General features: G+C 40.1%; 1 protein-coding gene across 9 annotated transcripts in view; it reads right to left on the minus strand.

Moving 5' to 3' along the window:
* Positions 1 to 25,487, minus strand: part of PHACTR2 (phosphatase and actin regulator 2) — a 246,515-nt gene that overhangs the window by 9,708 nt on the left and 211,320 nt on the right. For all 9 annotated transcript variants that reach the window (XM_078054635.1, XM_078054634.1, XM_078054641.1 and 6 more), the window contains 6 exons: positions 21,944 to 22,478; positions 16,379 to 16,581; positions 14,807 to 14,963; positions 10,612 to 10,667; positions 5,287 to 5,348; positions 2,484 to 2,621 (listed from right to left, as the gene is read on the minus strand). In XM_078054635.1, coding sequence (XP_077910761.1) covers positions 2,484 to 2,621; positions 5,287 to 5,348; positions 10,612 to 10,667; positions 14,807 to 14,963; positions 16,379 to 16,581; positions 21,944 to 22,478 — 1,151 coding nt within the window. The remainder of the gene's footprint in view (positions 1 to 2,483; positions 2,622 to 5,286; positions 5,349 to 10,611; positions 10,668 to 14,806; positions 14,964 to 16,378; positions 16,582 to 21,943; positions 22,479 to 25,487) is intronic.

The raw sequence follows: 25,487 nt of genomic DNA on the forward strand, positions 1-25,487 counted from the left end.
ATATATTCTCTATCACATGATATAATTCACAACTGAAAAAATAAAATGCCAGAAGAATGTGTAAGACCTGAGATAGAGTTAGGGTTGAGAAAGAAATGTTATCCATTGTTAACACTCACTCTAAAGACTGCATCTGACCTAAAGCCTCGTGTTTCTTTGTGGGCATCAGATACCACACGAGGTCATAAGTGCAGCCTATCACTGCTGAACGGTGAGGAGAAAGTGCAGGATGGAAGGCAGATAAAGCAGTGGAAACCACTCAGAATTAAGTGGGAGGCACTGATTGGTGGTGAGCTTGACACATGACCCGAGTTTCGGTCTTCTTCATCCCCTGCAGGCTGGCCTCAACCTGAGTGATTTTACCTGCCTTGGGAAGCCTCCTCCGTCAGGGCACGTACCTCAGCCTGTGCCCTCATCCCAACCTCAAGGGTCTCTTCCTCGCCTTTTCTACATACACACGTTCTCCTGCTGCTCCATTGATTATGCCCTACTGTATCAGTTACCGACCTCTTCTAATATAGATTCAACCTTTCCCTTTCTTTTGGCTCCTTCTTTGTGGCATAAAAGATTGCTCAGGTATTTCTTATGCATATAGAAGCTTGCAGCCTCCACAGTCATCACCCCTCAGGTGACTTCCTCCTCCTATCACTTCTCCATCACAGCCAAGACTCTTGAGGTTGTATTTTATTCTCCTTGTCTCCACTAGTCAGGCTTCCACCCACCAGACTCCTAAAATGCCCCCTCTTACCATGTTCCTAACCACTTGTGACCTGACCTTCTTCTTCCTAGGCTGTTGGACTACATCTTCTCCTCTTTCCCCACCTCACAGACACTTCTTCTCTGTGTTCTACCACCTTTTCGTCAATGTTGGGTCCCTTGGGTGCTATTCCCAGCCTCCTTCCCTCTATTCTCATTCCAAACATCCTTCCTTTATGATCATTTTCCTCCCCAGTTTTCATTTCTCCTAAGAGCAAATGATATTTATTTATTTATTTATTTATTTGAGAGAGAGGGAGAGAGAATCTCAAGCAGACTCCCTGCTGAGCACAGAGCCAGACACAGGGCTCAATCTCACGACCCCAAGACCACCACCTGAGCCAAAATCAAGAGTCTGACCCTTAACCGTTGAGCCACCCAAGAGCCCTGAGCAAATGATTTCTGATCTGTAGCTCCAATATATGCTTGACATGCAGTAGGTGCTTTACAGTGTGAAACCTCTACTAAAATGCACAGCATGTAATTAAATACCTAGCTCTACCATTAAGACTGGATGTGGCGGGGTGCCTGGGTGGCTCAGTCGGTTGGGTGGCTGCCTTTGGCTCGGGTCATGATCCCAGGGTCCTGGGATCAGGTCCCGCATCGGGCTCTCTGCTTGGCGGGGAGCCTGCTTCTCCCTCTCCCTCTGTCTCCCAGCTTGTGCTCTCACTCTCTCTCTGTCAAATAAATAAATAAAATCTTAAAAAAAAAAAAAAAAAAAAGACTGGATGTGGCATGAGTTTATTCGATACCAAATTTTGCATAGAGACAAAATTTAGAAATCATTATTTGGAAAAAAAAGAAAGAAAAAAGAAATCATTATTTGGGATATTAGGAAAATCATAAAGTGAAGACTTTGAAAACAAAAGGTTGGCAAAATTCTTTGGCTTTGGAACCATATTATTCATAAAATAGTCTTTCTCCATGATGCGACCCATTATACATTTCAGTTTTTCTGAACTGTGAGCTACGATATAGATTAGGGGTTGGTATACCATGGCCCACAGGGCAAATCTGGCCCACCATCTGTTTTTGTAAATAAAGTTTTATTGGAACACATATCCATCCATTCACTTACATACTGCCTATGGCTGTTTTCATACTCTAATGGCAGAGCTGAGCTGTTGCAACAAAGACTGTACGGACCACAAGGCCTAAAATATTTACTCTGGCCGTTTATAGAAAAAGTGTACTGGCCTTGATATAGATCAATACCTTTTTCACTGTTAACATATCCTTTTATTTTATTATTTTTTAAAATTTTTATTTTAAGTAGGCTCCATGCCCAACATGGGGCTTGAACTCATGACCCTGAGATCAAGAGTCGAATGTTCTACCAACTGAGCCAGCCAGGCACCCCTTAACATATCCCTTTAAAATGATAACTTGTATAAATTATATTTTCTAAGGGTAAGGATAAATCACGGCTGTGGGACCACCCCACCCTCAATCCAGGTATGAATGCAGGCAGGTTACATGGTAACTAAAAAAGAATTTTTCTGAGACTTAGCTGAAAGAACCTCATTGATATTACTAAATATATCACTTAAGTGGCTTAAATAAGAAAAGGCAGAAAATTGTTGAGCTATCTGGTACTATCTGGCCTCCTAGGATAACTGAATGTGTGTGTGTGGGGGGGGTGGGGGATAAGTGGATACTGAAGCTTTGAGAAAAGCAAGAAAATCATGAACAAATAAAATCATGGCTAAAACCATGAGGGCTCTTGCCTTGTCTGCAGGTGTTAACCTGGCCCAGGGCTTGTCTGCCCGGCGGTCGTAGTCGGGAGAATCGGTGACTTCTACATACTCATTAAACCGCAGGATCCTTCGAGCTTGTAACTCCGCCACTGTGGGTCTCAGACTGAGCTGCAGGGGGATAGGGAAAAAAAAGGACAAGTTCAGGAAACCATTTACAGTCTCATGGTGGCGAGTGTTCTATAGAGAACGTCAAAGTTATGGTTAAATAAGGTCACTTTCAGATATCCAAAAGAAAAAAAAACGGTAGCAGCATCTTGGGAGTTTCTAATGAGAACCAGAAAGCAGTGTGCCCTAATTCTGAGACTATAAAAATCATCATTGTTAGATAGGTCACAGGCTTTGGCAGCCATCTGCGTTATGCTGTTTTCCCCACCTTGCCTGGCACTGTCATAAAGACACCTGTCACCTCCGACACAAGGAGCACGAAGCAGCACAGACACAAGAGCAATCCAGATAGAGGCTGGCTGGCTGGGAGACTGAAGCATCCAGACAAAAGCACTCTTAACTTCTAGAAATGAGATCTCTGTTCCTATTATATTAAACCTTTATATTCAGAAACGCACAAAGTTATGACAAAGAAACGGTCCGGTGAAGGGTGTGCTTACAGCGGTCTTCTGTGAGAGACTAGGGACCCATGCCCAGATTTGACATTACCCTTGCTTGCAAAAGATGCTGTGCAGAAATCAGCAGGGGCACGGGAGAGTACATTCAGTGCGCCAGAACTGCTTAAAATAGGCTGAGACGATTAAGACACTTCTAATAACTTGGATTCCTCCTATGGTCTTTGTCAAATTCAAATTTATAGTTCTATTTAATCCACTCAGCCCCGTGTATTTGCTCTTCTTTCCGAAGCCCAGGAGTAAGAGATTCTTGGTTCTGAGAGACTAAAGAGTCCTGGCCCCTGGCTGACAGGCATCATCTACTCTCTTCTCCTGAGGTTCATGTTTTGTGGCCTCTCTCGGTCTGAAGACGTCATAGACCCAGGCCTCTGTTGTACCCATGGGGTCCATTTCCAGTACCTTTTCTATCCATATCTGTACTGTGCATATAGCGGGACCATCCACTGTCTAAGTGGTCCTCTTTGGAAGGGTTCCTCATTTGCACAGATTCATTTTTTTTTTTTTTTTAAATTAAGCACTAGGACACACAAAATGATGTTTTTGTGGTGAAAAAAAAAATCCCCTTTCCTGAGCCTCAGTTTCCTGTTGAGTAAAATCAGAGGCTGAACGAGGTCAATACTCAGGTCCTTCAAGGACTCTTAGAAGGCCTGGGTCTGCACTCTGAGCTCACTTGAGCTGGAGTATGGCAACCGTGGCTCCTTCTAGCTTCCTAAAGCCCTGGTAGGCAGTGGACAGAGGGAGGAATGATCTAAGTGGTTCTCTTCTACTCTCAGTTGTTGTCCAGTCTCCACTGCTAGCTTCTTACTGCTTCACTGGGGCAGCTGGGGCTAAGGAGGTAGAGAAACCAAGGCCTCTATGAAGTGCCCAAAAGGCAAGTGACCAGAGACCACATGGGTCAGAAATTCTTCCTCCCGTCTTGCCCTTTAGGACTGTGCTATTCGTGCTATGGAACGTCCCGCACCTATGGCAGAGAGCTCTGTAGAGTGGAGGCAAGTGGGGGTCAGGGGTCAGGGGTCAGGGCGGGTTCTGTTGCCTCCTGGAGGGGCTCAACTGGATGGAGAAAAGATTATTATGTATGGCAGGGGTGAGCCTGAAACAATGAGGAGGGGCTACTGCTTATCTGCAGCTGGTAACTTAACAGCCACTGAATGTTAGAAGAGCCATCTCTAGGAATTCAGTTTATAGAATCTTTTTCAGCTTGATCATTACTTGTCATTTAGGGTCTTCGAAAAAAAAAAAAGAGAGATGAATTAAGGATCTTTTTCCCTAAAAATCAAACCAAAAACTCTCAAAATACAGTCTCCAACTTTTCCATGGGAACGTTGTTTCTTCTCCCTGCCTTAGAATGCTTTGGCTGTGGACTCCCCAGCCAGCCCAGATAAATGTGGGTCAGGTCACACACTTCCCCGCAGATGTCATATTTTACTCATCCTGCCTTATCCAAGTGTGAAAGGTGTATCTGAAGAATTACTGAATACAGATTTATAATGAAATATCATGAAATATAAACTCTGATAGTGCTTAATTTTTCCTGAGACTATTATTAACACGTCCAGAAAAGAGTGATGGCCCAGGTATCAGATTTATATTTTCACGAATGGGTTGGAAACAACTCTCTGAGTCTTGGAGGTAAGGCACTCGTCAATGTGGGTAGCACCGTGGCAGGCAGCTTGGGTGATCAAGTTCATGTAATAAATTACTGACCCAGCTCACATGGAATAGTGGCAGGTCTCCAATTTCATATTTACTGAATATTTCCAAGACTGCACAGAAAATGTGAGCATTTTTAAAAACTATATATTGAAATGTTAATAATGGTTATCTCTGAATAAAAGACATTTGTGTGATTTTTTCTTTTTCGTTCCTTTCTGCACTTAAAAATAATTCACATAGATTATATGTTATTTTCATAATCAGTAAATGTAATTTAAAACTTGATTGTTAGCTTTTCAAAATTAGCATAGCATGCAATTGTAAATATAAACATAACTCATCGTATACGTTACATTGATTTTAATGTCTATGATTGGTTATTGGCTAATAGGAATAAGTATTCCTCAATGTTAGATTTAAAGGCAGACAGCTGATTTGCATTTAAATAATGAAGTAGCTCTCAAAACACACATGCTCATTAACAGTCATAGTTTCATCACCTTTCTGCTGAGTCTGCGCTTAAGTTCCATTTTTGCTTCTTGTTCTTCTTCTTCATTCTTTTCTGTTTATTAATGGGGATGGGAGAGGAAAGGCATGAAGACTTAGTTACTATAAGTGATTTTATAATCAGAAAAGTAGATCAGGCCACAATTATTTGACTTAGTGACCAAACACTCCAACATCTTTAAAAAGTTGTCAAAAGGTTTTGCAGAAAGATCAATCATTAATTTATATATATTACTTTTTCTCCTTATGGGATTGGTTTCTTTACTAATTGTAAGCCTTTTAGCTTCCTGACTTCATATTCCATTCTGAAAAAAATTACAGGAGTGCCCACACTCTGGTGAAAACCTTTCATTGCTGAACATCTCTTGGGCTTATAAGCACAATTCATCAGAATCCAGATAAACATTTATTTCTGGATCTGGCCTTCACATGAAAATCTGAGACATATCAAAAGAGCAAATTAGAACCATCTGATGCATGTCTGAGTTGATTTCCATTCAAATCCAACCAAAATACTTGATTTGTCTGCTTTGGTTTCCACAGAAGCAAAATGCAGTCATTTCTTTGGACTCTGCCTTCAAACCAGAATGTTCTGAATGGGGTTATTATGGTGTACTGTTGATGGGGATGATTTATTTTCTTGTGACTTTGACTTTCCAAAGTCTTCTGTTTCTCTAGTGCTTCACCTAATGGTACAATTTAATGGCCAATTTAATGAATGCTGTCCAATGGATGGGATGAAGAGAAAAATGACCAGAAATTTTAAAGAAATAAACACCCCCTTCAGGTTTTAATGGTTGCTTATTTGATGAACTTCTCTCTGTTGCTTCCAGCAGCTCATCATTTGTTCAATAAGTGAGCACAGATTTTACTTCTTGGACACCAATGCTTACAAAAGATTATCTTTTATGGGCGCCGGGGTGGCTCAGTTGGTTAAGCAACTACCTTCGGCTCAGGTCATGATACCGGAGTCCTGGGATTAAGTCCCGCATCGGGCTCCCTGCTCGGCAGGGAGTCTGCTTTTCCCTCTGACCCTATCCCCTCTTGTGCTTTCTCTTTCTCTCAAATAAACAAATAAAAAAAATAAAATCTTAAAAAAAAAAAGATTATCTTTTAGAAGCTGCTGTTATGAATTCTGCTGAAGGAACATCACATGACATAAAGGCTCAACTGAAAGGTTAAAAAAGAAAAGTTTCCTCTATGGAAAGGTAAATTTATTTTTAAAATTCAAATAGACTTCTTACCACTAAGATTGTTTTTATCACAAATAAAATATCAATATTCAATATTTGTACTATAATACATGTAACTGAACATGCTAAATTCTCTATTAATTTTCCTTATCTGGACAGGGAAAAGTTTCAACATTCTTCCAAAATACTAATTTTAATTCATAAGAAAGAGGATGACCTGTCTGGTTATTTAGACAAAGAATAAGCATAAACTGAAATCACTCTTCAAAAATAAGAAACAACCAGTGAGTACACTTTCAGTAAAGTGCCTGTGTGTCAAACAAATTTTGTTATAATTCAGGTTTCTTCCTATGAAAACACTGTAGGTTTTTCTAATTGCTTCACAAAATATCTGTCCTTTGGTATTCTTAAAATACATCCTTAGGGTCAAATATTTACTTTACATGAGCTGGATAAGGCATGTAGGTTATAAATTATACATAATAGACAAGAGCCAAACTTGTGGTTCATGTGATTCAAACTAAGGCTTTACAAGGTCGCCTATGATGATATTACTAATAAAAGGGAAAATAAAATCTTCGAAGCGTTTTAGTCAATTCCTCCTATACAGTGACTGTGCTGTATTTTTAAAGGTACTTTTCAAAGACAGAAAAGTGGGTATCAAATATGACTCAAAGCCAACAAATGCTTTAATTTTCACAAGGGGATATTCGATAATTTCATCTTATTAAGCACAGTGTGCACCGGGCGACAGCATGTTACCTATTCAAAAAAAAAGAAGGGCCAACTGCAGTTGAGGGAGTTCAATAAACAGGATTTTACCACTTGGGAATTCTTTTTAACATCAGGAGCTGACTTCCTTACATATTTCCATATTTGAAATTGTGCTTTTAAAGAAGTTCAAGAAAGTGAGAGGTGGAGGGAAGTCAGCATGACTTGTTCTGCATTTTTTTAAATACTTGTAAAATCTCTTACAAAGAATCAAGGTTAAATCTTAGTTTAAAAAATTCACTGAGTTTTTTAAATGTTTCCTTCGTTTACTTATTAGAGGGCCAATTATAAAGTTGGATGTAAACCTTTCTGGTCCCTTTAAACAGACTGGAGGGATATTCGTGAAGGAAATGACGTAGCTCATTGACAAATCTTGCCTTCAGTAACTCCTCAGAGCAGGGCTTGGTGGGGAGGAGGGGTATTCTAGAACAGCCACAGGAAGTGTTTGCCATCACACACAAACAATGCATGTAGTTTAACAGCTGTGAGCACTGCAGGAAACCTGCCCGGCTAGCAAGTGTTGCCCACAGCATTTTATGGATGAGCTAAAAGGAGAAGACAGAAAAGCACCAAAACATCAGCACCTGAAATATTACAGTCTTGAGTCATCCATCTGGATACACTAGGCTAAAAAAAGCCAACTATTTTTTTGTGGGTTTGTTTCTCTTTTTGCTGATTTAACATGTTTTTCTATAAGGGTGTTTTTAACAAATGAAAATGCATTTATAAATCTACTTTGAAATGCATCAAAAAATAACATGGATCAATGGAAAGACAGATACGTGATAAAGCAAGATGTTATAAAATGTAAAAAAAAAAGATGTGATAAGTTGTTAATGGTAGAATATAAATAGTACATATATGGGTGTCTACTGTAAAATTCTTTCAACTTTTCTCTATATTTAAAAAATTTCATAATAAAATGTTGGGAAAAAATACACGCAGCACTCAATGACCTGATACATTTTTTCTCTATAGAATATAGAGATGGAATTACAGTCACAACTAAATAGATCTGTAACTTCTATCCCTGTGCTATAAAAGGTATTTCATGAACATCTCTTTTCCTGATAGGCAAACGTTGACCTTTCAAGCACCAAAACTTACCTTCTACTTTTAACAATATTAAGGAATCGGTTCTAAAATGTACAACTAAATGTAACTTTATATGTTCTTCTAAAAAGCCTCAATTCCGTAAAATAGGAAAGCGATGGGGTAAGGTGGATAGTGGGAATGAAATACTAAGAGATAAAATGTGTCCTGTGGTCTCCAGTGAAAGTAATCAGCACTGACTGGCTCATGTTTATTAAACTAATGATGAGCTCAGAGTTGACAACTGCTGAATGAATTTATGCTGTGAATGAGTTCCCTGGTCTGTCAAGACAAGACGACCTAGTTAAAATAAGTGTCCTTAAAAAAAAAAAACACACCATGTCACACACAGACTTTTCTTTAAAGAGTCAGTCATATTGCTTTTGAACAAAAGCCGGAGATGAAATACACAAACAAAAAAGAGCAATCTATGTGGAAGAACCCAGAGGCAAACAGAGGCTGAATAAAGTATTGTAAGCTATGCCGCTGAGTTCCCTGGGATTGCTCAGTGGAATGCTCTGGATGACCTCCACCAGTTCTCTTTTCTGCTTCCCTTGGCTATACAATATTATGTCAGGAGATCATAAGCCAGTTATCAGCCTCTCCAGACTGGAAATGTGTCTTTTGTTTCCAGAATAAGCATAGTTAGATAAACTAAGAAGGAAGTAAGAAAAGGGCTGGAGTCAAATCTGAAGTTGACTTTGGCGTTTCCCTCTTCCCTGAACCTCCAGGAAAATGGGGCACAGAAGCCAAGATAGCACTTAAGATCAATGTGTGATAAATTTTTACATCTATGAAACAGTTCCTCAAATAACCAAACACCAGTGTGGTTTGGCACTATTTGTCTCTCAGAAGCAGGAAAGAATTACCCAGAATCTGGTCTTCCTTTTTTTTCTAGGTATTGCATTAGGTATCCAATAAGACATAATCTTTGTGTGTTAGGAGCTTATGGTCTGCACTTGAGCTTACCTAAAATTTAATTCAACAAATATTTTCCAGGAACCTATTGTCAAAAGCCATGAGCTTTTTTGGTTTTGTGTTGTTGTCAAAATTAGATGCTGCTTTCATCCCTCCTCAGAACACTAAAACACAACTTTCTTTTCTTTTCTCGCCATGACTTTTTCCATCTCCATACTGGCTCTTCTACCCACTGATGGTCACTTCAGTCCTTCTTTGGGTTCTATTCCAGTTTTTGGTCACAAAGAGCCAGACAAGAACATTCCAAGGAAAGAATCCCATAGACCGGCAATTCTCCTGGTTGGGTTGTCTTAGTAAGAGCAACTATAGTATAAACATGCCATTAAAATCTTTCGTTCCTTTGGGAAAGAAAACAACTCAGATTGAAGAGTGGGGATCATCCAGACAAGCCAATTTGACTCTAAAAGCCTGACTGAGAAAAATTTCCCACATGCTAGTGCCTTCTTACTATGGTATCCGGAGCTCTGCCCATCCATGCTCTTTGATATTTTATACAATAAAAAGCTCTTTTGAAACCAGGTTAATAATATATAAAACTGCAGCTAGGCTCAATTTAAAAATATCCATTACTTAACTCACTGTGGTTGGTAACCACATTGATATACTATATAACGTCAAACCGCATCTATTAGTTTTATAGCTTTAACATACGAACTCCAATGAAGTTCTACTGGACTAGGAAGTAAGAAGTAAAGTCAAAGAAAACAGAGGGGAAAATAGAATGGGAAAATAAAGTAGGAAAATGAATGGAGAACTCCTTAAGTGCTGAGAAATTATAAATAACTCAAGAGGGAAACAGAGTTATCATAACAAAGGAAAATGAAAAGGACTCAAAAATTTCTTTCACCATAATTCTGTTTTAAATTGAGTCATTTGTTAAACCTGGCAACAAACTGTATTATTAATAATAATATAGGAATGTTTGATTTATTTCCTTGTGGATTCTCTGGCCTTTTCTTTGACATTTATTTGCAAGCAGACTAGAGCATTTTCTTCTATTTCATATCTGGGTAAAAGAATACATGGAATATATTTCATCTCTCTTAAAAACAACTGTCACAATTGTGACTCTGGTCTGGGGGATACCAGGCTCAAAGCCATAAAACAAAATATGAACTTCAAGAAATTGTTTTTTAAATTATATAAAAATGTGATCTAAATGGGCCATTTCAATCATTTGTGAATAACAAATATATTAAGGTTTCTTACTGATAAATAGATTGCCTCTAAAGGGAGCTTGTTAATGGTTACATGAGGAATCATTGAGGAATATAAGATACTCACGTTTTAGGATATTTCTTTGCTCTAATTCTTCAGTTGTGGGCCTCTGGCTAAGTCTCCTATGATGACAAAAAGGATATGCCGCAGGTTACAAACAAGGCCTCCTTGGTGGGAGATGCAAAATAAAATAACAAAGACACAAAGCTTTATTTTTTTTCCTGTTTTGAGAAACACAAATCCATTTTATTTTATTTATTTATTTATTTATTTATTTATTTTTTTTTTTTTTAAAGATTTTATTTATTTATTTGACAGAGACAGAGAGAGCAGGAACACAAGCAGGGAGAGTGGGAGAAGGAGAAACAGGCTTCCTGCCGGGCAGGGAGCCTGATGTGGGACTCGATCCCAGGACCCTGGGATCATGACCTGAGCCGAAGGCAGACGCTTAACGACTGAGCCACCCAGGCGCCCCACAAATCCATTTTAAACCTACAAAATAGGTTACCATCCTTTCTGTTAGTTTGGAGACTAAAGATTGTGGTTGAGACCACTACCTACTCCCCATTATCCATTCTTCCATCTTGCTTTTAGATCTAGAACCTCCTGAGATCTAGCTGTGGCTCCCAACTACAGACTTCTGCCTCCCCAGCAGCAAGGTGTGGCCATGTGACCAAGTCCCTGCAATGGGATGTGAGCAGAGTGGTATTTGTAACGTTTGCTTTTTACCCTTAAAATGACTAAGTGTGCCTTCCCTTTTCTCTTTCCTTCCCCCACAGGCTAGAACTTAAACATGGTCACGTAAGCCAGCTTGGATCATGCAGATGAGAATATCCACGGAGCAACAGGACAGAATCTGGGTGCCCAGCTGACTGCAAGGAATAGAGCTCCCCACCCACCCTGGACAGCCCACCTACCTCTGGACTGTTATGTGAAAAGGAAATAAACACATGAAAGTGTCTTATTTGGACCACTGCACTTTTTGGTCTCTGTTAGAACAGTTTCCCTGTCTCCTAATTAATACACAGATCATTAGAATCTATGAAAGTTTTCTGCTTGAGAGTTCATACTAACTCAAAAGATGCTTGGTCTACACTGCACAGAGTTTCAAGTGAAATATTGCTTTTGAGGGGTGGCTGGGTGGCTTAGTCATTAAGCGTCTGCCTTCGGCTCAGGTCATGATCCCAGGGTCCTGGGATCGAGCCCTGCATCGGGCTCCCTGCTCAGCGGGAAGCGTGCTTCTCCCTCTCCCACTCCCCCTGCTTGTGTTCCCTCTCTTGCTATGTCTCTCTCTGTCGAATAAATAAATAAAATCTTAAAAAAAAAAAAAAAAATACTGCTTTTGTGACCGCAAATGGATTTATACTACACATAGAGTTATCTTAAAATACATGGGCCCTTTCCATCTGCCTTCAAGAAAAGCCAGGCTCAGGGCGCCTGGGTGGCTCAGTTATTAAGTGTCTGCCTTTGGCTCAGGTCATGATCCTAGGGTCCTGGGATCAAGCCCCGCATCCGGCTCCCTGCTCCGTGGGAAGCCTGCTTCTCCCTCTCCTACTCCCTGTGTTTGTGTTTCCTCTCTCGCTGTGTCTCTCTCTGTCAAATAAATAAATAAACTCTTAAAAAAAAAAAAGAAAACAAAAGCCAGGCTCATTTGTGATTAGTAGCTAACTATATGTACACAAACGCTGAATGACCTAACAACCCTTTATAACTTTGTTCTTGGTCTTGCTTATAGTATTAATTTGCTGTTAATCACAGATTTGTTGTAAAATTCCTTCTGGATGTAGGAGGAGTTTGTGCAAAGTAAACATATATATGAAGGTAATCTTAATATAAGATACTATCAATTCTAATGTTATGCCTGTGGCAGAAATGGAGTGAAGAACTGAAATCAATGATATTTTAAATACCTCATTAAAATTTTTGTTAAAGTTTAATCTTCGTCAGAGCCACTTTGAAAGTAACTTACATAACTGAGCCTACAGAAGAACCCAGGGAGCTACCACGCCAGCGAGATGAGGTGCCACCCACGTACCCATGTATCCTGTTACGTATCCACACCGTATTCTCCACCAAAGACATCCTCCTCCTTTTGCTGATGGAGTTTCCTCCTTCAGGAATGCCCTCCTCTCTTTCTCCACCTACTGAAATCTTACAAATGACTAAAATAGTAACGTGCAGGTGGGCATTTGACCTGTCCCGTGAGTGAGTTTTAAACTCCCGGTTGTCTGCCCTACGCGGTGGTCACACACAGATCACACAGCTGTGAGAGCACTTACGACACAAGTAATAATAAAGATAAGGCAATAATCATAGTTCTCATTAGTTCATACTTTTAAAGTCCCAGGCACTGTGCAAGGTGCTTAATTTACATTATCATGGCTCCTCAAAATAATTCGGCAAGGGAGTAGCCAGTTCCCATTTTACAAACGAGGAAATGAGAGATTAATTCACTTGCTTGAGATAAAATACTAGCGTGTTAGAGTACAGCCTCATTCCTAGTTCTCTTGACCTACATGCTTGTGCTTTTCATTGACCTCACCATGCAGTATGTCCTTCTGTCTCTTCCACTACACATAGAGTCCCCCAAGGTAGGGACTATGGGTGATTAATCTTTGAATGACAGTGACTAGATGTACGGTGTTTGTAGAAAAACAATTCTGTAAAATTTACACATTTTGAACACTAAAATCTCCACTCAAATAAAATTTTTTATGGATATGGTTTATGTGTACACTTACAGAGGCTCTCAAACCTTGGGGGGTTGGGGTAGAATCCTTACATAAAACAGACAGAAGAGGCTGTTCATGGCTGAGCATGGGGTGAAGGAGCACCTCCCATCCCACTGCAGACACCCCCACACCGCCCCTGGTGGCCCCACAGAAGCCCGAGTATCGCCTCCAAGAACTCCTTGATGAGGCAGTCAGAAAACCACTGCCCTATGCTTAGTTCACCATGTCAACTTCTCCCAATGTCCTTCATCAGTCCCCTGTTTTCAAGCATTTGGTTTAATTTGCCACTGCTATAAATAGCCTTGAAATAAACATCTTTGTAAAGTGTACAGGTTTTGTTTTCCTTTTGGATTATTTCCTTCTTGTATCGTCTCTCAAATGGAATGACCACGTAAAGAAAGAGACCGCTTTACGATTCCTTTTCTTCATATTGTTAAGTTGTTCTTCAGAAATACTGAACAAAGGTGCCAATATGGGGTTTAATTTTAAAAAATGTTTTAGCTGTTTAACCGATATATAATGATTTAAATTACTAATAAAAATATTTAATTTTGTTAAGTGCTTGCTACGATCCAGGCACTCAAGTGCTTTAGTGCAGCATCTCATTGCCCCACCACAAGCCACTGCTTGGCCCCATCTGTCAAACAGAGAAGAGCCTCTGGAACTGCACCCCCAGGCCAAGCCTGCAGATCCAACACAGTCACAGAAGTCTTCCATTTCCAAGCAAGGAGAGGGATTTCTTCCAGTTCCAAATCCTGCCCTGGGATCCCAGACGGCTCCCTTCTCCCAACTGATGCACTCTGTTGTTTACGCAGAGTGAGAGAAGTCAGCAAAATAGATAATACTATTAAATATGCTTAAATTGATCATCAAACAATGGCACTCACTTCTATTAAAACTGCCAGTTCAATGGACTTCCAAAGGCGCTGGTGGCCAAAGCAGAAACCCTACAATGGCTGGAGGCAGAATGTGAAATCAGATAACAATTTGTTTGAAGTTAAAAGGGGAAGGTTATGATAGGGGGGCTACAGTCACCTGACTTGGATGGCCATTGTAGCTAGCTCCCTATTTCTACAGTCCCAAGGCCCACAGGGCAGAACCTCATGGCAGTCACAGGAATGCCAGAGAGTCCACGGATTAGACCAGGAGTTGGGCAAACTATGACCTACAGACCAAATCTGGCCTGCTGCTTATTTTGGTGAATAGTTTTATTGGAACATGACCACACCCATCTGTCTATGTAACGTTCACGGCTGCTTTCACACAACAGCACAGTGGTGTGGCTCCAACACCACCTCCTGACTGGTCCTTAATAGAAAAAGTTTTTTGACACTTGGTTCAGGCTTTGGCGATGCCAAAGCCACAGACTGGCTGGACCAAAGGGCAAGTTCTTGGAGTGGTTCACCATCCAGGACCAACTTTAGAAAACCACACAGGCCAGGTGTGCCCTTACCCAAGGAATTCACAATGATCTCAGCTGGGAGAAAAGTATGAACTGGTCAGTACTGTATGAACGTTTCAGCCATTACCTGACGAGCTTGGTTCCAATTTGCTGTCGGATCTCCTGCCTCTCCTCTTCAGATGTGCGCTGCAAGATGTTTTTGTCCTCTAGTTCCTTCTTTGATGGTCTGTTGCCAAGTTTGATAGCAAGAGTATCCCTTCGTCGTATTTTACTTGCCAAAGCACCTGAGGATTGGAAAAGGCAGAAATGCAGAGAAAGAGGCTTTAAGCAAGCAGCACTCAGGTTACACGTGGCATGGACTTTAAACAGAGTCCAGACGAAATTCTTTATCCAATGCAAGAGTGGAATTTTAATTAACCTCAGGGAAAAAAAAAAAAAGTTCTGAGTTGGATGTAGTTCATTTTGAAAAACTGAAGAACTGTTTTTAAAAATGTCCTGAAAAATGTTGGGGCACCACGAAAAAACTTGCAAATATCACCTCATCATTTGGAAAGTGATTTTGAAGTTTATTTTGCTGAGACGGCGTATCATGGAAATTACAGATTGTGTAACACTCTCTTTTCTAAGTCTTAAAAACATAGCTCCTTTATTTATACTGTACAGTTAATTCTTGTCTTCCCCTTTCCTCCACTCAAAAATCATGCTGGAAAAAGTTTACCTATGGTAGCAATGTTTTAATCCTTAATTATCAAGAATCCTCAACAGAGGATAGTTAATACCAGGTGGATGATAATGATTTTGTCATTGTTTTTCAGTACAAACTAAAAGGAACTTGACAAACTGATGTTTCATCATTAATAACTTTTCACAATGTATAAATTCAATTCCATAGTGAATTACTCCTAAGCCATGATGCTTAGAAGTTTTTTAAAAAAAGAGCACTTTCCAGTTCCCTAAGTTATATATAAACAGTTGGCTTAATCTACTGTATCACTCCTTCCTAAAAGGCATCCTATCTCACCTATGTGGAAGAACGATTTTTTTTATTCTTCAAAGGTATTTGTCTTTCTCAACTCATTCTTCCCTCCCCTCTCTTTAAACCCTGGTATAAAAGTGAGTGGAAGTCTCAAACATCTCCAATTAAGTAATCCAGTGAATCCAAGTTTATGCTCTTTACTCAAGAAAGATCTCAGGGGGGCACCTGGGTGGCTCAGTCAGAAGTGTCTGCCTTCGGCTCAGGTCATGATCCCGGGGTCCTGGTATCGAGCCCCGCATCGGTCTCCCTGCTCTTCGGAGAGCCTGCTTCTCCCTCTCCCTCTGCCTCCCTCTCTTTCTCTGATGAATAAATAAATAAAATCTTAAAAAAAAAAAAAGAAAGATCTCAGAGTGGAAGGGCCATCTCTGATCATTCTGAAAACACCTCTGTCATTAGAAAGCTCTGATTCCTTGCACAAATACAAATGTGCATATCTTCCTCATAGACAAAGGCCTGACCCCCTGGCCCTTGTGGAACCATCTTCTGGAAAGGCCTGTCATCAAAAGCTAAACCTTAGAACACACACAATTCTAATCTGAGAAAAGAATATGAGGGGAAAGAAACCATCAGCTATCTGATCACCGATGGCTTTTGTAATCTACAAAACGCACCTGCTTCTATCCACCATCCACTTTCCTCCCCACCTCTTGAAAAAAGTCTTACTTTCTCCACTGCCGTCCTCCTCCTCCTCTTCATCATCGTCATCATCAGTGTACAAGACAGGCCCATCAGAGTCCGAGTCATTGGCCTGGGCCTCCCTCTGGCCTTCATCCTCAGGGGCACTGAAGGATTCTGAAGATTCTCCCGTCAGCCCAGGAGTCAGTAGCTGAGCTGCCACCTTTCCCGGCTCATCTTTGGTTGTAAAACTGTTAAAGGCACAAGAACACAGGGGTGGAGTGAAGCTCAGAGCAACCCTCGGGGACAACACCAACACCATGAGAAGGAGCCCGAGATTCATGAGCATCTCTCAAGTTGGCGAAAGGAGAAAGCAATCATAGGCAGGTAGAGATGGTGAAATGGAACAGGAGTATACGGTAGGACTTCATTCTCAAGGTTTTTGATTCTTCCTCTATAAAATATAAAGGAATGACTAGATGATGTCTGATATATTTAGTACATGAATATGGTAAAACTATAGTTTGCAAATTGATTTTTCCATAGCCATGGGGCCTCAGTGGAAAGAACAGTGGACTAGAAGTTTCTGGATATTTGACTTTGTCTGTCCTTATTCTGTACCTGTAACTCCTACTTATCCTTCAAGCTCAGCTAACGCCGTGGCTTCTTCAGGAATCTCTGAGTGGCCTTCCGTCTAGATCCTTGCCCCACCTCCCGGCTCTTAAGGAGATCTGAAGACAACCCCACTGGAGCACTTAGCACACTGCACCTCGACCACCATTCACTTGTCTGCCATCTCAGCCCTCAAAGTTCCTTGACAAGTGAGATTCATATTGATTTGCAGCCCAACACCTAGAAGGGTAGTGACAGAAAAACATACCTTCTTTAATTGATGTATGAATTAATCCTATTTTCATCACAGCCAGTGTGTCAAGTCAAAAAATCATGTATTGTCTCTGTGTTTTAGTTTCTCCATTTGTAAAACTGCCCCTCACAAGAATACGTTAGTAACGTGACATGGAAAAAGGGGGAGGTCAACGCACTCTATACAAGAAAGGTGATGTGCACGTATGCAATAATTTTCTATTAGTTAGCTTGGTAAGAGTCTCTGGCTTAAAGTTACTATAAATATACAAAGTCTGCCAGTTTTCACAGACTAGAATAGGAAAAAAAAAATGTCATTGAAAACATACCGAAAACATGTATCAAAAACAATGTAATCTTCATTTTAAGATTCAGAAAATCCCCAATTGCCTTCTGATAAAAACAGAAGAATCCAAATTCGGATGTCACACTTCTGAAAGACCGTTTTGTGCAAAGCATGTGCTTGCTGTTTTCATTAACTTAAAAAACCAAAAAAAAAAAAAAAAGCGAAAAACCAAAAAAAACCCCCAAAAAAGTTCTTTGAGTAATAAAAACACGTAAACTTTGTCAGAATTTGAGGTATTGAAAATTGTACTTTGTGGTTATTAGTCTAAGCACTCTAAAAAATTTTCACTTATTAGAAAAAGCCAACAGCCAAAATTCTTGTTTTCAAAGGGGAAACTATGCACAGCATATTTTATTTATTTTTATTGAGTAAAATATGCACAGCATAAAATTTGACATTTTAACCATTTTAAAGTATACAGTCGAGTGGCAGTTAGGACATTTACACCATTGTACAACCATCACCACTGTCCCATCTCCAGAATTTTCTCATCTTCCCAAACTGAAACTGTCCCCTTAAAGAATAACTCCCCAGTCTCATCCCCTAGCCCCTGGCAACCACCATTTTACTTTCTGTCTCTATGAATTTTGCTATTTTAGGTGCTTTATATAAGCAAAATTATGCAACATCTGTCCTTTTGTGTCTGACTTACTTTACCTAGCATGTCTTCTAGGTTCATCCATGCTTTAGCATATGTCAGAATTTCTTTTAAGGCTGAATAATATTCCATTGCATATATACGCCACATTTTATCTATTCATCAGTCGATGAACATTTGGGCTGCTTCTACCTTTTGGCTGTTGTAATAATGTTGCTAAGGACACTGGTGTACACATATCTATTCAAGTACCTATTTCTAATTTTTTGGGCTATATACACAGAAGTAGAATTGCTGGATCACATGGTAATTCTAGGTTTAATTTTTTGAGGAACCACCACACTGTTACCACAGTATGAAATCTCCTTTTAAATATGGACAACTTTTCCACGGTCTGGATTTCTAGTTGACTTCCACTGGAGGCCATCCTTGTCTGAACAGCCTGCCATTGTGGGTGACCACAGCACATTTAGTAGACGTGTCAATTAATAACACATTCTGAAGAGCAGAACAAAAGATACTTCAGGGCTGAGCCCTGGTATTTGTTTCTGTCACCGCTCACTAATTTATTATGATATCTATCATTATTTTCATGTCATCATTTGTATTTTATAATGTTTTATAGTTTTCAAAGACTTCTGCATACATTTACAACTTACATCTGTTCTCCAGTATAAGGGGACAGATAAATTGCAGTTCATGGAACCTGAGAAGACCATGGGTGCATTGTCCAAAACAAGGTATCAACTCCATTCTAGAACCCAGACTTAAGACTCTTAATCTACCTATTAAATGTTGTATTTTATTTTATACTTGATATTGTAAGTTATATTCATATCATATTATGTAGATTATAATTAACTTAATAGTAAATTATCGTATTCCAAATTTGTGTCAATCAACTCATGACCTGCCTCTCATTTGCCCCTAGGTGTCTTGGGCACATTGGACAAAACCGTGAACTCAAGTGTTCGTGGAAATGGGACTAAACACAGTCAAGTCCCCTTTGGATACGGGCTCCAGATGGGCTTCTTAGTGTCCGCCTTAAATTATCCCAGACCTATACGATACTAATGAAGCCGCCAATAAATAGAAATCTACCACATTGTTACTACCCTGCAATATGTGAATAGAGGAAGATATTTTTACACATAGCCACTTATCTTCTTTAAAGTTTTGATATTTGTATTCCAAACAGAAGCCTCTTCATAAGATGACAGGATTTTCACACATTCGTTCACTAAACATAACTGAGGGAAAGTTCTAAGTAAAGCAAGTGACTAAGAGCTAGAAATTCTAACTGAAATATCTACTTAAAAACGGAAGAAAGAATTTGGAAAAAAATTTGAGAGACTACCTATTCCAGGCTCATTAACTCAAGAGCAAACAAACCACTCCTGTGGAATGAACTGCTATTTAAATTTTAACTTTGAAGAACATACAGAGAAGAAAATCTCAATGCCCCCTTCTAGGAAAGGATTATAGTTATCCAGAGTGACAGAAAAATCTATATATAAATATCTCGATGTCTAATGATGTTCTAAGCTTGCTCTCTGGTCATAGTTCCAGTGGAAATAGGGAACAGACGTTCGCCTATTTGTCCGACAATCCTGTGCATACTTGGGCTGCAGACTGACATTAAGCCCCCCTCCTCATGCAGCACAGTGCTTAGCACAATATAGTGGCTTCCCTACATGTCTGAGGAAGTGGACCAGACAGCGTCAAGTCACCTTGGGATATGGGCTCTCTCACTGCCAAAGACTATCTAAGGAATCACTTTGTTGTACCGTGTCCTTTAGTATAGTGAATAATAAACCCATATATTCAATCTATTCAGACCTGTCTTAAGTATTTGTACTTCCTGAGCATGTTGGACATTATGTTGGTAAGAACTATTTTTAACTATAATGTCTTGGTCTTGCTTACCTTTTTTTTTCAAGATTTTATTTATTTATTTGACAGAGAGAGAGAGAGAGAGAGAGAGAGCACAAGTAGGGGGAGCGGCAAGCAGAGGGAGAGGGAGAAGCAGGCTTCCCACTGAGCAAGGAGCCCGATGCCGGACTCGATCCCAGGACCCTGGGATCATGACTGGAGCCCAAGGCAGATGTTCAACCGACTGAGCCACCCAGGTGCCCCATCTTGCTTACTTTTGTATCTTTGGTGCTGAGTACACTGCCCAGCCCATAGAAGGCAAGCAAGAAATATATGCTCAAAGAATGATTTTTGAGTTCTAAAGGTTGGAGTTCATTGCAATGCTGGAAAACACACACTATAATTAAATGAAGACATTTGCTATGTGCTAGAAGTGTTACAGACATCATAGCCATTCCTTTCAATGTCTTCTCCCATATTGTTTATTAATGTGTCAAACAAATAAAATAATTTATAATTTAACATTTATCTTTCCTTGGCTTTCCTCCAAACCATAGTGCTCAAAATGATAAAAACAAAAAACAAGAAACAAACACAAAAGAAACTGCAGAAGTAGAAGCAAGTGCTTTGGAAATGTACAAAATTTCTTAGCACATAGAGTGCTCTAAGTGTGCAGCTCTGAGCCTAAATTCTGACTTTGCTACTTACTAAGTGGGGAATCTAGGGCAAACTACTTTCCCTCTCTCAGTGTCAGTTTTCTCATCTATTAAACAGAGATATTTCAGGGAAGACTTATGTGAATTAATGATAACTGAGTTCCTGACATTAAATAACTATTCAATAAATGAAGGTGATTATTATCAGCAATTGAATAATTAACGACGCTAGTCTCTTGATCCAAATCAACTTAATTAATGTACTAATTTTTTTAAGTCTAATATGACTAAGCTTTTTTTAAAAGAGAAAATATTAAATGATCACAAGAGTGAATTTTAGTTTTATTCTTAGAAACAGGAGAGGAGAGGTTGGATTTAAGAACACTAAGACTTCCCGAGACAGAATTGGTTATGACAACTACTATACGCCGACAGCCCTCTCTTCATACCTGTGGGACAGGAGAGCTAATGTGGTTTTTTGCCTTTGTGGACAGGCCTTTGTGAGGAGTTAGATGCAGGGAATGAAGAAGAATGAGAACTCTTAGGATGAATCCCCAGTTTCTGGCTTGGACAACTGGATGATGTCATGTCTATGGCATTCCAGATTCTGTACTGGTTGCCAGGGATGTAGAGGCAAACAGATATATTGCTTAGCTCTGTCCCATGGAGAGAGGAAAAAAAGGGTTGCCAGAGTAGAGTAGATGCACCAACCAGTTCTGTCTGGATGAGTGCTGAAATGCATCAGAGGGGAGGTAACATTGGAGTTGGGTGGGGAATTGAGGAAGCAAGAAAGGGGGCCCCTCTGAAGCTGGTGGAAAAAGGGATGGAATCTGAGAGTTTTATTTTCTTCGAGAAAGAGAAGGCTAAGTGACTTGTAATGAAGGTAGGCAGGAGTGGGTGAGCCATCTGGACACAGGTAGTAAAGCCTTAAAATAACCACTGTAAGGAAAGAAAAGGGAACTGTCCTGGGAAAAAAGAAAAGGGATTGCTGAACAGTGATGAAGCAGGCTCTAAATCTACTTGAAAGCCACAGATCTGAAGTGGTACCTGTCAGTAGGACCGATGCCATCTTCTCCAGTAGCCTGTGACATTCCTGGGGCAGGGCTACGAAAAAACCAATGGCTGGATGATACGTGTGCTTACCTAACAATCACTAGATTACATTGTAAAACCAGACCAAGTAGGTTCCTTCAACTCCCATAGAGTGGTTTCGTGGTCTTTAGCACAATGTTTCACAGGGGATACAGATGCAATACGGGGGTTTATGCCCGACTCACCGTTTTGCATTTCCTCTGCTAACACTTAAGCCAGCGCCTGAGAGGACAGTGGTTCTGTTGGTGGGCTCTTCGGTCCAGAGAAGCTGACTTGGGCCTAAGGCAGGGATGGGCAGGTCAGCTCCATTGCTGACCAGGACAACAGGAGTGTCTGAGGCAAAAGCGCACTGCTCCTCATGAGGAAGAGGAGGGGTGGGGGGAGGAGGTGGAGAAGCCACAGGAGGTGGAGGGACTGCAGACTTAGATTTGCCTGTGGTCTGCTCATCGGTCCCAGGGACAGTCTGTTCAGGCTTGAGACTCTCCACCTTCGTCTCAGAAGGTTCTCCTTTAAGGTCAGATGTGCCAGAAGTGGTTGCATCCAAGGACGGGCGAGAGGCTGGCTGCTTGCCAGTTTTTTTCTTGCCCTTTGTGATTCCCACTGTCCCTGTTTTGCTAGAAAGTGTCTCCTTTGAAGCTTTGGGACGAGACGAGGTGGAGGAAGTAGATGGTGAAGCTGATGCTTTGGACCCAGTTGTTTTTTTTGAATGAGAGGAACCAGCTAAAATAGAGAGATTTTGCATTAAAAGTCAAAGAATAAACAAATGAGTTTAAATTTGTTTAAACAAACAAATGAGTTGCAATTGTCAATTATGATGCTCCCTGTAAAATGTTTACATTTGTGAAATAAAAGGAAATAGGCTAATAACGATAATGGTTTTATTTTCTGCCTCCTTCCTACCCCGAATCTAGGAGGGAGCCAGTGATGCTGAAGGCAAAACTTAAGGGACAAGAGGAGTCCCTCTAGTTTTTCTGGCTGGACCAGCCAAAGGGAAATCCTCAGCTGCTTGTCTTATAGGTCACCTGAATGAGTCCCTGCATGCCCCAAAGAAGGGACATCACAGTGTATAAAGGACAGCAACTGTCCTATAACCGGACAGGTTGGGCTCATCACAAATTCTACATGTTCAATGATGTCTTTTTGGGAATGGAGCAGCCCACATTCAGAGTGGCCAGGGTATATCCCTCTGGCTCCTTTCTGGAACAAAAGCAAATGTACTCAACTCTAAACCAGTTATCCCCATGGCTCGAGAGAGAGAAGCTTGCCATGCCGGCCGCACCTCCATCTGCAGTGGCGATGAGGCAGAGAGAAAACACACGGCCGCATTAGGAAGGCAAGTCCCCTTCAAAATATCAAAAGGCAACCGGGTGATAGGCATTAAGGAGGGCACTTCAGGTAATGAGCACAGGGTGTGATATGCAACTAAATTACCTCTGAAACTAATAATACACTGTATGTTAATTAAATTGAATTTAAATTTAAAAACCCCCAAAACCCACAAAATATCAAAAATTATTTTTTACAAAAAATGTCTACATGGGTAGCACTGGAATAATTTGAAGGGAAAGAATGTCATTCTCAGATCTTGTGACAAACACCCTCACAAAGCCCATCTTCCTTACCTCTTATGTTCCTACAGGGTCTTCATCAGAGGATGGTTGGGGCCACTAGAAGGTATTTGCCTGCTTTTGGATATGATTGCCTTCAACCAAACAATTTTCAGGAAAAAAAAAAGAGCTTAACTCTCCTTTTCTTTATATCATTTTGGGAAACACATTTAAACTCCTATGAGAATAGTCTTTTGTTTCATGACCTGTATGATCTACAAATTTCTCTTAATTGCCTCTTCTGTTGTAATGTGGTACATTCCTTCTTTTTCATGAGGGGTTAAACTATCTTCCGCAGAACTATTACAAAATATCTTGTTAGTACCAGGGAGCCAATCCATAACAGATGTTATTATAACTTACCTTTACTGAAGTCAGTTGGGGGAGGGTCAAGAAATGAAGAACAAATAAAGGAACAGACAATGAGATGTAAGACTTCATCAACTCTGACATATTAAAAAAGTGTGAGTCTCACTTGGTAAGAAGATCCAGACTTAAAAGCTATCTTTATGGCTTGGGGGCTTTATTATTTTAGATACACACAACTAGAATTCACACTACCCCAAGTCTGGGCCTGCTCATACTATTTCTTTGAAGCTAACAATCTTCACTTGCTAATAAGACAAGGGTATTAAGCATACTTCTACAATCTAAGTCCATTCTAAATTTATTTTTCACAACACAGATCTAAGGATTTGATGTCTAAATACATTCAGTTACTTTTGTAGGTAAATTGAACAGAATCCCTTTCATATACCCATACATATATTAATGTGCACTATACATATATATTTTTAAAGAAAATTCTTTCTTTTCTAACAGTTATCTTTAGTTAACTTTAGCTCGACTTAAGGAAAAAAGACAATTTTTTCAATGCCTGGGGTGCAGCTTCAAGTCACACTTCTCTAGATACTTCTTTAAGTTTCTTTTAAAATGACAAGACTGCTGAAATCAACCATGTCACTTAAGCTACCTTGAATTAGGCCATGATTAAAAAAGTAAAGCCACCTCTCCTCGGTTAAATACTTTCGTTGTTAACACAGTGTGTAACAATGAGAAAGAAAAAAAATACAGGAGATTTGACCTTACTTCACTCATGAAGCAGTTGAATGTGCTAAGTCAGCATCTGGTTATCTGGAGGCCTATACTAACCGAGGAATTGAAGAAGAATCCTAACTGATAGCTTTTATAAGAATGGAAACATCTGACTAAAAATCATGAGTTGCATTTGAAGTAACTTTTCTAGAAGGACAACATTATTCAAATAAAACAAAGTCACCACATAGAAAGTTCTAAATGGTTACAAGTGGAGTATCAGTTGGAATCTGAAGGAGTATTACCAATATTTGATAAAGGCATTCTTGCACATCAGGTTTGTTGGTATAGTTCAATGAAACCCTGTTTCTCTGGGACGGCCTGAGAAGAGCAACACTGTTATTCACACTATGGGCCAGTGGAACCTTATTTAATACAATGGATAATAATGTGACTGTATTATTCTCCTAGGAACATCATGAGCCCATAAATAAACCTTCAAGTAAAATATCTGGATATAACTCAAAATCTCTCATGAAAGCTGTACCCTGCCCTGGCATTAATCACCAGCTTTCTTCTGGGAGAAATGAGAGAGCCCAAGCCAAGTCAATACTGAGCCTCTACCCTATGGGGCAGGAGGAAGTGAGAAAGTTTGTGTAATTCCCAAGCACGGGGCAATTGTTTGGGGCTTTTCTTTAAGAAGTGGATCACTGCCTGCCTCACTTCAAGCACTGCTCCTCAGGTTTGCTGGGCAGTCTGGGAACCAGAGCGATGCCAACAAGAATGGACACAGGGCAGTTGGTACCTGAGGAAATGGCCCGTCGCCACCGTAAGCACAGCATTCTGAGACATTTCCTTTCAGAGCTTATTAGAAGACACCCAGACTCTCGAGGTCAAAGGCCGAAGAGAGGAGCACAGGTAGAGAAATATCTATTTGTATGTGGACTTCTGCTATACTGTCAGTAAGCCATTCTCTGAGCAGTATGGGTATAAATGACAGAGGGAAAAAGATCAACACGGAGGCATATCCTGGTAGCCAACTGCAAGAAAATAACTGATTTTGAGAAAAATAAGGTTTGCTACAACA

This window comes from Halichoerus grypus, chromosome 9 (assembly GCF_964656455.1).
Source record: "Halichoerus grypus chromosome 9, mHalGry1.hap1.1, whole genome shotgun sequence".
Taxonomy (NCBI): domain Eukaryota; kingdom Metazoa; phylum Chordata; class Mammalia; order Carnivora; family Phocidae; genus Halichoerus; species Halichoerus grypus.